Genomic DNA, 15,089 nt, shown 5'->3' with positions numbered 1-15,089 from the left:
GTCAGAGAAAATGTTAGAGCCCCCACCTCTACCTGCTCATTGCTCTTCTACCTTCTCTTTCAGTGTTCTCCAGGCCACCTAAGCACCGTTGCATCTAAAGCCCCAGCCTCTCCGGAAAGGATTACCTGCTCCCTTGCCTTGGGTTTTTCTCTCCCTGTCAACTCTGGAGAAATTGAAGTCTGTACCTTTCACTGTAGTGCAATGATTCTCAGTGGGGTCCCGGCACTCCATCAGCAGATAGGGGATGATTGCCTGGAGAATCCCATGGATGGAGCAGCCTGGTAGGCTGCAGTCCGTGGGGTTGGCTAAGGGTTGGACACGACTGAGCGACTTCACTTTCACTTTCACTTTTCACTTTCACACATTGGAGAAGGAAAAGGCAGCCCACTCCAGTGTTCTTGCCTGGAGAGTCCCAGGGAAGGGGGAGCCTGGTGGGCTTCCGTCTATGGGGTCACACAGACTCGGACACGACTGAAGTGACTTAGCAGCAGCAGCAGGGAATCCTATGGGCTTCCCAGGTGGCTCAGTGGTAAAGAATCTGCCTGCCAAGCAGGAGATCTGGGTTTGATCCCTAGGTCTGAAAGATCCCCTGGAGAAGAAATGGCAACCTACTCCACTAGTCTTGCCTGGGAAATCCCATGGACACAGGAGCCTGGTGGGCTACAGTCCAAAGGGCTGCAAAAGAGTTGGACACAACTTAGTGACTAAACAATAACAGCAAACAATCTTATGGGGAGAGAGGAAGGAACTTCTACCTCTTCCCAGAGATTCAGATACGTCCTGGCCAAATAGCAGAATGATCCACCATGGCTACTGGGGCTGGGGTGTAGCCCTTGGATACATGGCTGATACATGCCTCTTTGGACTCCAAGCACTTAATATGTGTCAATCTGGTCTCTCCAGCTCAGCTTGGGTTTCTCTGAGGGTAGCACTTTCACTTGTGCCTGCACACTTGGTCCTGGGACTTCAGGGCCTGAGTGAAGATCAGTAGGACACGGGCTCATGTGTGCAGACACATGCATTCGTGAAGACCAGCAGCAGAGACGGGTGCAAAGAGCTCTACTGGGGGGCAGAGAGCTGGCTGCCAGGCTTGCCCTCAGTAACATGGACCTGGGCAAGTTACTTGCCCTCTGGGCTGCCTGCTCATCAAAGGTCCCCTGTGATTCTGGCTTCTTCTGCTTCCTCTGCTAGCTCTGGCTTTACTCTGCTAGCTAAGCGTCTCTCAGCTCCCTCAAATGGCTCCAGGTGTCTGTCCACCCACCCGCCAACCTTGATGTCATTTTCGGTGTGACACTCATGGGGCACAGTGCCCAAATGCAGTTGATAAACACACTGCAGTTACACAGGCTGAGAACACAAGGCTACCCATGCTTTTCTGGCCCCAGGGAGGCTCAGGGTGCATCCCCGAGGCTGGAGCTGAGATGGGGGCGCACTGAAAGATCGAGGGTGGGGACAGAGGTGGTCAAAGCAGGACATGATGGAGTAGAGTTGGACTGACACAGTGCTGGGTCTTGAAGGAGCGTGGGCTGAGGGCTGTCACCAGTAGGGAAGCGCGGGTATGACCTGTTTAGAGCAGACGTAGCTTTCTCACTGCCAATATGATGTCATTTCCTGCCTTCTGGCCAAGCAATTGTCCTCATCCCGGTGCCAACCCACAAATCCTCCCACCTTGCAAAGCACCGAGTTGATCACATGGCTTAAATCAGTACCAAGCCCACATCACATTAGAAGAGCCTGCCAGCTTGGCAGTGAGACAAGCCTCTGAAGCCAGGATCTGAGTTCCAGCTGGCCTGGGGGCTGCATACACCCTGGGGCTGGTACAGCCCAGGCCCAACAACGTTATCATGGTTTCAGATCCAGGCCTCACTGATAGCTGACAGAACCCCTGCCTTCAGAAGGGCCCACCCTTGCTCCCAGCTGGGACCGGTTCATTAGGGACAAGCCTTCTTCTAAGGACCTTTTAGTCTTTGGTGGAATAATAATAAATATGACTTGCAACCGGTTCTAAGTTGTGCTCCAAAGAGATTGAGAGGCTGGTTGTTAGAGGAAAGGGAGCCCACAAGGAGGAACGACAGCTTGGGCAGGTGGGCTGGAGCAGGCAAGAGACGACAGAGAGGATAGAAGACAGTCTCCAGTTTCCAGTCTGGAGCAAGGACTGGCTTTTTTCCCCCCTATACCAAATGGCAAGGGCAGTGCTGGGAGCCCAAAGCTGCCCAGAGCTGGGGACTCAGTAGAAATGGTGCTGTGTTTGTCTGGCACAATCACTGTTTCCACTCCTGGTTATTTCATCAGGTTAGATCATGCTTGTGCTCAGTCATGTCTGACTCTTTGTGACCCTCTGGTACTACAGCCCTTCAGGCTTTTCTGTCCATGGGATTTTTCAGGCCAAAATACTGGAGTGGGTGGCCATTTCCTCCTCTAGGGGATCTTCCTGACCCAGGGATCAAGCCCATGTCTCTTGTGTCTCCTGCATTGCAGGCAGATTCTTTACCTGCTGAGCCATCGGGAAAGCCCATTTCATCAGGTAATGGGTTGTCATTTCCAGCTCATGCTGGGCTTCACAGTAATTGTCACACAGCTCCAGATGCACACCTGGTCTTGGCAAGACAGCGTGGGGCCCAGTGCCCAGGGCGCCTTTGAGGAAGGGACGGGATGGAAAAGGGATCATGATTAGCATTTAGGGGCATATGGTGGTCATGCTGACCCGCAGTGGATTCCAGACCAGCCGAGAACCACACGGTGCAGGGACAAATGCAAGCAGCCTGGGTGATTGACGCAAAACACACCCATCACGAGAGCTCTGCCAGTAAACCCCAGGCCCCAACCTCCTCCCAGATTCTGGTGGATGGTTTCATACAGTAGTCAAATCATTAATGTTAACATACAGCTCTCTGGATCGGAAAGCATACGGGGCTGTGCACCCTGAGTTCTCACTCTGGCTCTGCCCTCAACAGTCATGGGACTTGGGCCACAGTTCATTTCCTTTCCTTACTGGGGGCACTAGGTGGCCTCTTGGGTTTTTTTAGGACTGTTGCCGTTTAGCTGCTAACTTGTGTCCGACTCTTTTGCGACCCCATGGACTGTGGCCCACCAGGTTTCTCTGTCCATTGCCATTTCCCAGGCAAGAATACTGGAGTGGGTTGAGACCCCATGGACTATAGCCTGCCATTTCCTCCTCCATGGGGTCTTCCAGACCCAGGGATTGAACCTGCATCTCCTGCTTGGCAGGTGGATTCTTTACCACTGAGCCACCTGGGAAGCGCCTTTTCAGAACTAGAGGAGAGTTTCACTTCATAACCCAACAGAGACAGTGGCCCAGGGCTAGCCCTCCTCTACGGCAGCAGAAGGGGATTGACTTTTGGCCCCTCCCTTCTGCGGCGGATACTTCTTCCCCGCTTCATGTCCCTCCCCTGACCTTCTGTTCTGCCATGCTGGTCTCCCCATTACAAACGCTATCTCTGGACTTCCACTCTCTGTGGTCAAACCTGGCTCTGCCTCTCTACCAATTAAGCATGAACAGATGCCTTAAGCTCTGTACCTCTATTTCCTTTCCTGTAAAATGGGGATAATGTGAGTTCCCACTTCAGGAAGTGGTTGAGCTAGTTAATTGGGGGAATGAACATTAAACGACTTAGGGCAGCGAGTGAGTGAGTGCCCAGCTCTTTGTGACCCCATGGACTGTAACTAGCCAGGCTCCTCTGGTCCATGGAATTCTCCAGGCAAGAAGACTGGAGTGGGTTGCATTTCCTTCTCCATGCAGTACAGAACATAGAATAAATGCTCAGTCAACCAGGCAAGCCTGGCTGTTGCTATTGTTACAGAGACGTTTCTCCCCCTGCGTCTTCCTCCATGTCTAGGCTTGTTCTGACTCTGAGATGCACAGACTCAAGATTCTGGCCTCTCAAGCTCAGAAAGGACTTTGGAGCCAAGAAGTGCCTGAATCCCCTCTAGAATCCGACAGGCTCATCTAGACTGCTGTGTATAGGCTCATGACCTCGACCACAGCTGAAACCTGCAGGGAGCTCTGCTCTTCCCAACCCCCTTCCCTCTCCCTGAGCATCCCCCTTAACCCAGCTCAGGTGTTACTCAGGGTCCCCTAGCCCTATTTGCTGGGGCTGCAGCATGGGAGTCATGGTTCCTTGAAACCCTATGGAGGTGATCCTGGGCCCTGAGACTCACAGCTCTGAGGGCTTCCGGGGTGGGGAGGGCAGGGCCAGCCCCGCAGCCCTCTCCTCCTCTGAACTTCACAGCAGCTTCCCACCCACCCCATCTGCTGCCTCCTAGCATTGCAGAAAATCATCTCCGGAAAGAGTGGGAAGAAGAGAACTGCTTTGAATGAGGCCCCAGTGAAGAGTCTCAGATAATTTGGGGGCCAAAAAGGACCTTATCTACCCTCCTCTGTATTATAGAGAGGAAAACGGAAGCCCAGGGAAGCTGAGCCACCTGCTCGTGGTCATACAGATCCCGGGGGGCAGGATGCCAGCTCATCTCCTCCAGCTCAGTGATTCAGTGGGCAGTGGAAATGTATTGGGAAGCTTCTCTGCACCAGATCCTGGACTCAGGGTAAATATGTAAGGGCTTTTCTCTAGGACCTTAGAGTCTAGAGGGTGGAGAGTCAGGCCAATAAATAATCACAGTACAAAGAGATAGAATGTTCTAGGGTGGGGGATGCCCCAGAACCAAGGAAACATCGAGAAAGGGGGAACCAGGAGGGTTCATAGAGGAGGTGATGATATTCAAGCTGTGACTTCATGGGTAAGAAAGAATTCGCCAGACTTTCAAACAGAATGAGGGCACTTTAGGAGCTGATGGGTCCTAATGGCACAGTGTCTCATTCACAAAGCTGAGGGCAGACCCTCAAATTCACAGCTTCACTGTGGCCTCAGTTTCCCGGGGACCACTGCCAGCCACACTCTCTTTCAGCCAAGCAGGCCGAACCTTTGGGGGAATGCATAGAATTGTATATTTGCCCCATGCTTGGTTATTTTGATTCTCAAATAGCTGTTTGTAATAACCTTTGTAATTTGGAAACTATACTTTTTGGAGCCACACCCTGTATATGTGAACTTACGATATTTATTGCCTGGGCCATGATCCTGGTCTGGCTGTCCATTTCAGCCACCATGGTTTCCTGCTGGGTCCCTGCCGAGAGATCCAAGTGCTTTTGGTTCCTTTTCTATTATAGGTTATTACAAAATATTGAATATAGCTTCCTGTGCTATATAGTAGGTTTTTGTTTTCTATCTATTTTATGCATACAGTAGTGTGTTCATCTGCTAATCCCAAATTCCAAATTTATCTCTCCTCCCCTTCCCCTTTGGTAACCATGTGTTTGTTTTCTGTGTCTGTAAATCCATTTCTGTTTTTTAATTAAGTTCATTTGTATCATTTTTTCAGATTCTACATATAAGTGATATCACATGATATTTGTCTTTCTCTGTCTGACTTCACTTAACATGATACCCTCCAGGTTAATCCATGCTGCTGCAAATGGCATTATTTCATTCTTTTTATCGGGCTGAGTAAAATTTCATTTTAGATATATACCACATCTTTATTATCCAGTCATCTGTTGATGGATATTAAGGTTGCTTCTACGTCTTGGCTACTGCCAATAGTGCTGCTATGAACATTGGGGGGCATGTATCTTTTCAAATTAGAGTTTACATATTTTCTGAATATATACCCAGGAGTGAGATTGCTGGATCATATGGTAACACTATTTTTGGCGTTTTTAAGGAAACTCCATACTGTTTTCCATAGTGGCTATTCCAATTTACCTTCCCATCAGTAGTGCAAGAGGCTCCCTTCTCTACACACACTCTCCAGCATTTGTGATTTGTAGACTTTTTTGATGGGACTTCCCAGGTGGCACTAGTGGGAAAGAATCCACCTGCAATGCAGGAGCCAAAGGAGAAGCGGGTTCGATCCCTGGGTCGGGAAGATCCCCTGGAGGAGGACATGGCAGCCCACTTCAGTATTCTTGCCTGGAGGATCCCAGGGACAGAGGAGCCTGGTGGGCTACAAGTCCATGGGACTGCAAGGAGTCAGACATGACTGAAGTGACTTAGCACGCACACTTGGACTTTTTGATGATGACCATTTTGACTGGAATGAGGTGATACCTCATTGTAGCTCTGACTGCACTTCTTCAATAATCAGCAATGTTGAGCATCTTTCATGTGCCTACTGACTTCATGTGCCTGCATGTCTTCTTTGGAGAAATGTCTGTTTAGGTCATCTGCCCACTTTTTGACTGAGTTCTTCGTCTGTATGTATGTATGGGCTTCCACTGTAGCTCAGTCGGTAAAGAATCTGCCTGTAGTGCAGGAGATCCAGGTTCGATTCCTGGGTTGGGAAGACCACCTGGACAAGGAAATGGCAACCCACTCCAGAGTTCTTGCCTGGATAATTGCATGGACAGAGGAGCCTGGCCGGCTACAGTCCATGGAGTCACAAGAGTCAGACACGACTTAACAACTAAATCATCATATATATGTATGTGTGTTTGTGTGTGTGTGTGTGTATGTATATATATTGAGCTATATAAGCTGTTTGTATGTTTTGGAAATATATTCCCATTTTGAGGATGAAGGAAACAGAGGCACAAAGAGGTTAGGCAAGTTGCTTATAAAGTGATGGAGCCAAAAATGAACCCAGATGGCCTTGAACTCAATCACTGCATAGGACAGCCTTAGCAACACCTCTGTTAACATTTTAGTGAATTCTGTTTCTATTCTTTTTTTGTGCATGAATGTATTAAAGACTATATATTGATGAAAATGGTATTGTATTTTGGTCAAATTTATAACCTGTTTTTTTTTTTTTCAGTTAATAGCATTGGCTAATATTCTAAATCATTATTTTTAGTGGCTGTATGGTATTCCAAGAATGGATGAATACTATAATTCACCCCCCAACAATCCGTTGTTTTGGATGTTTTTAGGTTGTTCTCAATTTCTCATTATTACCAACAGTTCTGTGATAGTCATCTTTTTAGGTGGTCTATGAACACAAGGATTTCCTAGCATTAACTAGTTGCTACACACAAGGATGGAGTTGTCGGTCCAGGGGGTTGCAGAACAATAAGTCTTTGACACACAATCCTCATCTCCAGCAGCACCTGAGGAGTGTTGGCTTCCCAGCCCTGTGGGGGATAAACTCTGGCGGTGGAGTGGAACCTGGGTTGGAAAGAGAAGAAATGGAGCAACACTTGCTGAGTGCGCAGGTAGAAGGGAAGGACCTTCTGCAGACAGCCGGAGAGCGGGGCTGAGGCTGTGGAAGTAGCTCTGTGGGGCTTGGCAATGAGGGAGGTGAGCATTCAGAGCAGCAAACCCTTCTCTACACCATACTGTTAAAAACACCCCATAGCATTTAGGCTGACATCACAGTTTCTTAGCAAATATATAGGGTGTATATTTACTTGGGGAGGATGAAAAGAGCAGAGCGTTATTTCTTGATTACCACCCAGGAGTGACTATTGGTGACTGAGTGATAGTTCAGTGTCGGTGTGTAACCAGGCTCAGCTGGGTTCAGCCCACGGCCTGTGTTCCAGCATGTGGGGAGTGCCGACAGTGATACAGACCCCAGAAGGTCTGGAGTGCAGAACTGAGGGCTCGGAGATTGGGGCCCTTGGGAGAGTCTGGGGCTTAAGCTAGGCTGGGCAGGGTGGGTGGAATGACAGCTAAGAGACAGCCTTCTTGTCCAGGTCCCTTGAGTCCACATCTGGGCTTTAGTCCTGTCCGACTGTGAAAGCTTGATTAAGTATCTCAGCCTCCTGCTTCCACTGATCACCTCATCAGTGAATGGTGACAATACCCATTGTGAGGATTACCCGAGATAGTAGGTGTGCTGGCCCATGCTAGGTTCTCAGCAAGCCCTTGAGGCTCTTATTTCTTGATTAGTGGGTGTGTCTGCGAGGGCAGAGAGGTTCAGGGCTCTCTATAGAAAGCAGAGATATTCCAGTCCTGATTGAAGAATAGGGTGAATCTGGGTGAGAAATTTGGTCCTCTGGACCCGAGGGAAGAAAGAGGAAACTGTCTGGGGTCAGGAAGGGGGAAGGAGAACTCGAGTCCATGGGTTTGGGAGGCCATCCACTGGTCAGTGGCCATGACCCAGTGCGGAGCCTTGCTGCCCATCCTCGGGTTCTGTGGACTCCGACCTCCCCACACCATGCAGGCTTGAGTAGTTAGGGGTGTTCCCTGGAGAGGGGAGAATGTTCTTTCTCGGCTCCCACCGCCAGGGCAGCTTCCCCCAACCCCTGCCATCTTTGGCTCCCACACAGCCCCTGTGAGATCTCACTTCTGTGTCTTGGCATCCTGGCTCTGGGTGAGCGGAAGTGCTGGGCGTCAGGGTGTGAGGCTGGCAGATGCGGTTGGGGGTGAATCATCCCCCTTCCAACTCTCCTCCCCAGTCTCACCTGTGGGAACAAATAAAGCCACGTTCTAATTAGACAGAATCTGGGGATGGGCGAAAGCTCCCTTCCCTCAGCTCATCCTCAGCTCATTCATGATTCTCTGCTTCTTGAGAAAGCCTGGACCACGTGAGCTTCTCCGAGCCTCGGGGCACGTGGGCGTGGGATGGTCTCTTCCTTGGCAAACGGGACAGAGGCTTTGTTACGGGGTCTTTTGCTAGGCTTCTGTTGTTGGGCACATGAGGAGCAGCTTCATCCGCTCAGCTGCGCACCCGGCACCCGGATGTGGGGCTTCCGGCCCCCTCAGGGCTGTGCCTCCTCCTCCTGCCGCCCAGGATTGCTCTCGGGAGATGTGTCCTGTCGCTGCTGTGTGCCGACTGTTCCAGACGGCACGCCTGGGAGGCTGCGGGGGCGGCTGGCGCGCCCGGCTGTGCAGGAGGCAGCTGGGGCCTGCCAGTGCCTGTCTTTTCTGGAAGCCCACGCAGGCAGCTACCGGCTGGTCTGCAGGGCACATATTTCCTGTTTGGAAGGAGCAGCCTTGTGCCTCTGCCAGGAGGGGGTGCAGAGGGGAAAAAGGGCAAAGGCCAGGCTGGACTTGTGTGTCCCCTGGGCAGGCAGGGCAGGGCAGGAAGGTCACAGACGATCTTACGATGTGACCTTGAGGCAGCCATCTGTCTTTTAAGCTACAAATAAAATTCTCTGTGCCAGACCCCAGCTCAATGTGGTTGGGCTTTGGAAGGCACCATGGGATCAGCACCTTGATCTGTAGCTATGGTGTATTGTTCAGGTCAATGTTTCAATTAGTCTGTTCTCTTTAAGCTCACGCTGACCTTTGGTGGAAAGAGGCTACTACCTGGTTTCAGGTGTGCAGGCTGTAGATGGCTCCATTGCGACTGTGTAAGGAGATTCCTTTCACAGCACAGGGACTGTAGGTTTATGCATTTATTATGACAGTTATCCAACAGATGGCAGTCAAGTGTCTTGAGGGAGGGCTCCCTTTATCTCATTGGCACTCAGGCACTGTGTGGGCTAATGGTAACCCTGCTGAAAGGTCAGAGAGAAATAGTTCTAGGGAGAATTTTATAACAGATAATATGCCAAACAGGTAACCACAGGCCAACTCCAGGGCTGGGGCGGGCCATCTCTAGTCCCCATCTCTCCCACGCTTGCTCAGGAAGAGTGATGAACTCAGCTTGCCAGCTCCTCCTCCAACTTGACCTTCCCCTTTCTTCCCATCTCTGCTCCTTGTCCATTCACAACCAGGCAATGAGCTGAAAGGCACGAGGCCTAAGTTTGCAGAACTGGACCTGCCATCGTCCCCACCTTCAGGAATCTCCAGATTAGACTAGCCCCTCTTCGCAACTGGACTCAACGGAGTGGCAGCTTCAGCCCAGTCACACAGCACTGTAAGGGGCAGGGAAAACGGAGCACCGTTCATGGTCCTTTCACTCCCCACCCCGACAGAGAAAGGGCAGTCATTCCCCTGTCTTCAAAGCCCTAAGCTGTTTAGCTAGCGGTGGAAGTGAAAGTCAAGTCTCTCAGTCGTGTCTAACTCTTTTCGACCCCATGGACTGTAGCCTTCCAGGCTCCTCCATCCATGGAATTTTCTGGGCAAGAGTACTGGAGTGGGCTACCATTTCCTTCTCCAGGGGATCTTCCCCGCCCAGGGATCGAACCCAGGTCTCCCACATTGCAAGCAGACGCTTTTACCATCTGAGCCACCAGGGAAGCTAGCGGTGAGGATTCACTCTGACCAAACTGTAAGTAACTGACTCTCCTGTACCACGTAGCACTGCTCCCATCCGGGCCCCAGAGAGCAGAGTGGTCTGCAGTCCTCTGTCCAGAAACACACAGGATGTTGCACAAGGCAACGTAGCGCAGGGAATGGCCACACCTGGCCTGTCACCTGTCTTTGTGTGCGCTGAGAGCCTAGAAAGGCATTTACATATTTGGGTGATTGAGAGGAAATCAAAACAAGAAGAGTATTCCATGACACAGGAAAGTTCTGCCAAGTTCAAGTGTCCATGTCCATAAATAAAGTTTCCTTGGAATGCAGCTGGGCCCATTTGCTTATGGAGCATTTACATAGGACTGTGGGCCGCTGCTTGGTGCTACAGCAGCAGAGCTGAGGAATTGCAGCAGAGACCAAGAGGCCTGCAAGGCCGAGGATATTTAATACCAGGCACTCACAGAAAAACGTGGCCAGCCCCTAGTCAAAAGCATGAGAGCCCATGAAGTGTTCTGGAAGCAGTCCTGGATTTGGAGACAAGAGACCTGGTTTGAGCCTTGCTGACAACATGTAGCAGCTGTGTATCCTTGCTCTCTGAGCCTCAATTTCCTCATCGGTCGGGGGGGAATGTCCTCACTACCTGCCCACCTCATGTGGCCCTTGCGTGGATCACAAGGACAGGCAAGTGACTTGTGAATCGCAAGGCCTGTGTGAATGGTTAGCATTATTTGCCCAAGAAGGTGGGTCGTTCTGGCCCCTTCTTTCCACTTTCTTCTCATTGTCTTTCTCCGGCAGTCTTGCTCCCTTGGCATCTGGGACGGGGGTTTTTATTGGCTCTTCCCCTTTCCCTTTGGCTGAAACACCCACCTGTGACCAGAATGGAAAGTCTGTGCTTGTTGAAACTCTGATTGCAGGAAGTTAGGGGGCTCTCATGCGATCACTTAAGAGGAAGCCTTGCTGTACCGCGCTGGCCATTTGCCAACTGTGAGGGGATGAAGCCCTGCTTTTATACTTTTATCACAACTCAGGATGGATGCTGGACCCTGGGCTTTGCTTGGAAAATGGCTAATCAGATACTATGGGGTTCTGCCTGAAGAGGAAATATGGGGAAAATAGAACAGTAATAAAATAAACTTCATTGTCTGTCTATGGGGCCTTTAAAGAATGGATTTAAAAGGCAGTTCTTGGCCCCTCCTCAGTGTGATCAAAGGTCATAGGCTCTCCATTCAGCCAGCTACATGGGGGCCCAGGGCCTGTCCTGCTGCAGAAAGTCCCACAGAGTTTAGGACAGTTTAGCTTTGTTTCGAAATTGACTTCCCCCTGCATCCTGTTCACCTGGCTTCCTGACCCCTGGGCATCGGCCACTGGCCTCCTCACCTGGAAAGGCCTGGAAGCGTTCTCTGGCCTATTGGTCCCTGACCTTTGGGCTATCAGCCCTGTTCCTTCACTTTGGCCTTGGTTCTCTGCTTCCCTGGGCTTTCCCAGGAGTAGGATGTGTGTTTTCTAAGCCCCTGGTGGGCCCCTGCTTCCCCGCCTCAGCTTTGTGGCCCTGGTTACCTTTCCCACCCTCTGCGCTGCCTCCCTGTTCTCCTGGCCTCCCTCCACAGTCGGCAGGGCTGCCACTCCCGGTCAAGCATCACGGACTTGCAGAGCAGAGAGGACGCCGGCGATCTCTCATCCCTCACCGCCGCCATTTTCTCCAGTGTCCCTGACGTACTCAGTGAGACTCTCCTTTGCCCAGCACTGTGCTAGGGGCTGTGAGATGTCTCCCCACCTATGTGCTTGGCACACAGCGAGCGTGTAGGTGTCTCTGCAGATGGGAACTCACTTCCCCCAAGGGTATCCCAGTCCTTGTTGAAGAGCCCTAGATACTAGAAAACGTTTCTTTTGGTGACCTACAATATCCCTCTTTATACTTCATCCCACTAACTCAAATTCTGCCTCTGGAATGACTCAGGTGTCTGTACTCCTTCAACAAACGTCCCCTAGTCCCCTCGTCCTTTCGCCTGCTTCACTGTGCCCAGTTCCCTTTGGGGTCCTGTTGCCCCTCTAATGCTCAGCAGAGGCCTTCAGAGCCTCTCTCTGTCCCCATGCCATCTTGGTACCACCAGCCCGGCAGACGGGTCTTGTCTCTTTGAGAGCCCTGACTGCACCTGAGAAAGGAAGTGAACCGAAGCCAGTGGCTCTCAGAGGCCCAACCAGCCAGAGGAGGAAAGAACCACCCCTGAGGGAGGCCTCTGGCCCTGGAGGATGGCCAAGAGCAGGATCCACTGATGACCCACGTGATGAAGGGTCCCTGGAAGGCAGCCATGTTAACAGGCTCCCCAGGGAGCCCAAATGTGGCCCAAGTTTCAAGTCGCTGAGCCAGGGTTTGCCTGTCTGAACGCTTCTGAAGGCCTGGCTCTGTGTTCCGTCTCAGAAGTATCTTTGTGGTGAAGCAAGAGGGGGTGGGAATCTGAGAACAACTGTCCTCCTGGAGCCTACATCTGGGGATGAAGATTGGAGAGTCTTCTCTCTCTTGGATGAATTTCACTAAGTAGAGACTGAGGACAAAAAGAGAAGACATTGCTCCCTCTGATCTCAAGGTCCTCAGCCGGTCAAAGGTCAGCCTTCAGGACTATGTGGGTGGGGAGTCCTCCACGGATCCCCTGTGGAATTCTGCACTGTGCCATCTTTAGAGGGCAGCCTTTTGCTGCTGGATAGGCCTCAAGATGCGAAGGGAGAAAAGTGGTTTTGTTCTCACCTCCACACCGCAGTCCTCTGCCCTGAGCAACTTCACCAGACTTTGAGATTTAGGAAATTCAATTAGCTTTTCAATATGCTCAGTGAGACTCTCATATGTGCCCAGCACTGTGCTGGGAGCGGTGAGAAAAGCCATATGAGACAAGGAAGTCCTGCTCCCAGTCCTCTTTTAAGCTCTTGAGGAACTCAGAAGTCTCACCGGCAGGAAACAGCAAACAGAACACGGAGGAGATGATGAATCTGGGAAATCGTTGACACGGACTGCATGGCAGTGCCAAGGAGCAAGGGAGAAAGACCTCTGGGGCCTGAGACACTGAGGAAAGGTCTCGGGAGGAGGCAGGCAGAGGGGCTAGGATTTGGGCCTCACTTAAATACCTTTTATTGGCTTCATATACTAGGCGTGTTCATGTGTATGTGCTAAGTTGCTTCAGTAACGTCTGACTCTTTGCAACCCTTTGGACTGTAGCCTGCCAGGCTCCTCTGTCCATGGGAATTTTCCAGGCAAGAATACTGGAGTGGGTTGCTGTGCCCTCCTTCAGGGGATCTTCCCAACCCAGGGATCGAACCCATGTCTCTTATGTATGTCTCCTGCATTGACAGGTGGGTTCTTTATACTAGTGCCAACTGGGAAGCCCATATATTGGGCATAAGACATCTAAAAAAAGATTCTGGAACATAAAAAATAGAAAGCTATGGCAGCAAGGGGAAAGATAAGGAAAAGTTGCTCAGCCCTTAGAATTGTTGGCCCACAAAGAAAATCTAGAGGAATCTCCCTTTTGCAGCACATAGCAACTCCTGGCTTTTGCTCCCCACTCTAAGGCAAGATCTGGTTGGGAAGATTTGGGCCTGGCATGCTGTGATTTCATGGGGTCGCAAAGAGTCGGATACGACTGTGCGAATGAACTGAACTGAACATGTAGTCAAGTTTACATTGAACGCCACCCCCTCTTGAGGCCATGGCCAAAACTGAAGCATTTTGGGGTTACAGAGAATGGATTTCTATTCATAAATGGAACAAAGATACAGGAAGCAGATATAGGTCTTTAAATGAAGTAACATCAGAATGTGTATTTGCTGGCTCTTATTGGTTCTTCTGGTCTTTGCATTGATTATGGCCTTGACAATTTATATATAAATTTGGTTTTTATTTGCATAATCAGTTTTCTCCAATGAATTTTTATAATGTGACGTGGTGTAAAGAACAGATTGGCAAAAATAGCGAAGAGGCAGTGGGCCCAGCTGGAATCATTTCAGTATCCAGGGGAGATACGCTGGTGGGCTGGTTGCATTTGGGTTGATTCATGCATCCCAAGGCAACAAGTCAGTAGATGAAAACAGAAGTCCCCTCTACCTCTGATTTGTGCTCTGCATGCACAAATCAGCAATGTTCAGCAATGACCTCTTGAAACCAAGTCAGGTGACTTGAGTCTTGCTCAGTTATTGACAGTAACGGCGACAATTCATGTGCTGCTGTAAGAAGGGTGGGTGGTGTGGTAGCTACTTTGAGGCCTCTGTTCTTCTCTCTTCAGGACCTGAATGAGCTGACACTTTCTCTATCTTCATTTCCAGGTAACAAGTATGAAGTCAAAGTGTACACTGGTGATGTCATTGGTGCAGGGACTGATGCTGACGTTTTCATCAATATCTTTGGAGAGTATGGAGACACAGGTAATAGATTTAAACTCTTCTCAAGCCATTCCCAGAACTCCTTAAGTGGGCTGTTTCCCACCCTCCTGGCAGAGGAAGGCAGTTCCAGGCTCCTCCGGGCTCTTCTCTTGAGTCTCTCTCTTCTTCTTGTGATGTGCTTTGTCATGGCCTTCCTCGGGAAGCATGGTGCCCATTGGGTCATTTATATGTATGATGTGTTCTCAGAATAAGTTGTGCTTGGCTTTTGAATTGATTTTAAATCATCCTGCATCCTAGAATAGACCCAAGCTCCACGTTTCCAGGGGATTCATTCTCACTTACTCTATCTCCCTAAGCTCCACGCCCATCTTGAATTATATTTTGGGATGTGACTGGGCATGGCCTGACTCACTGCAGCAGTTTGGGGCAGACAAGAATGGGGCAGGGGGATAAATCGCTCTTGGCCTCATAGGTGGACCAGGAACTGAGGGCACAGACCCAGCTGTAGATGTTGGAAGGAGGTTCAGGCCAGTAGAACTACTGAGACAGGTGGTTTGCTCCTGCTTCTGCCAATTTAAA

General features: G+C 50.4%; 1 protein-coding gene across 2 annotated transcripts in view; it reads left to right on the top strand.

Moving 5' to 3' along the window:
- Positions 1-15,089, top strand: part of LOXHD1 (lipoxygenase homology PLAT domains 1) — a 192,108-nt gene that overhangs the window by 26,255 nt on the left and 150,764 nt on the right. For both annotated transcript variants that reach the window (XM_088833409.1, XM_055416819.2), the window contains exon 5: positions 14,454-14,552. In XM_088833409.1, coding sequence (XP_088689535.1) covers positions 14,454-14,552 — 99 coding nt within the window. The remainder of the gene's footprint in view (positions 1-14,453; positions 14,553-15,089) is intronic.

This window comes from Moschus berezovskii, chromosome 28 (genome assembly GCF_049115385.1).
Source record: "Moschus berezovskii isolate FMDL1 chromosome 28, NW_MosBer_1.0, whole genome shotgun sequence".
NCBI classification, from domain to species: Eukaryota; Metazoa; Chordata; class Mammalia; order Artiodactyla; family Moschidae; genus Moschus; species Moschus berezovskii.
Note: the sequence above shows the minus strand (reverse complement) of the source record. Positions and strands in the feature narration are given on the sequence as shown.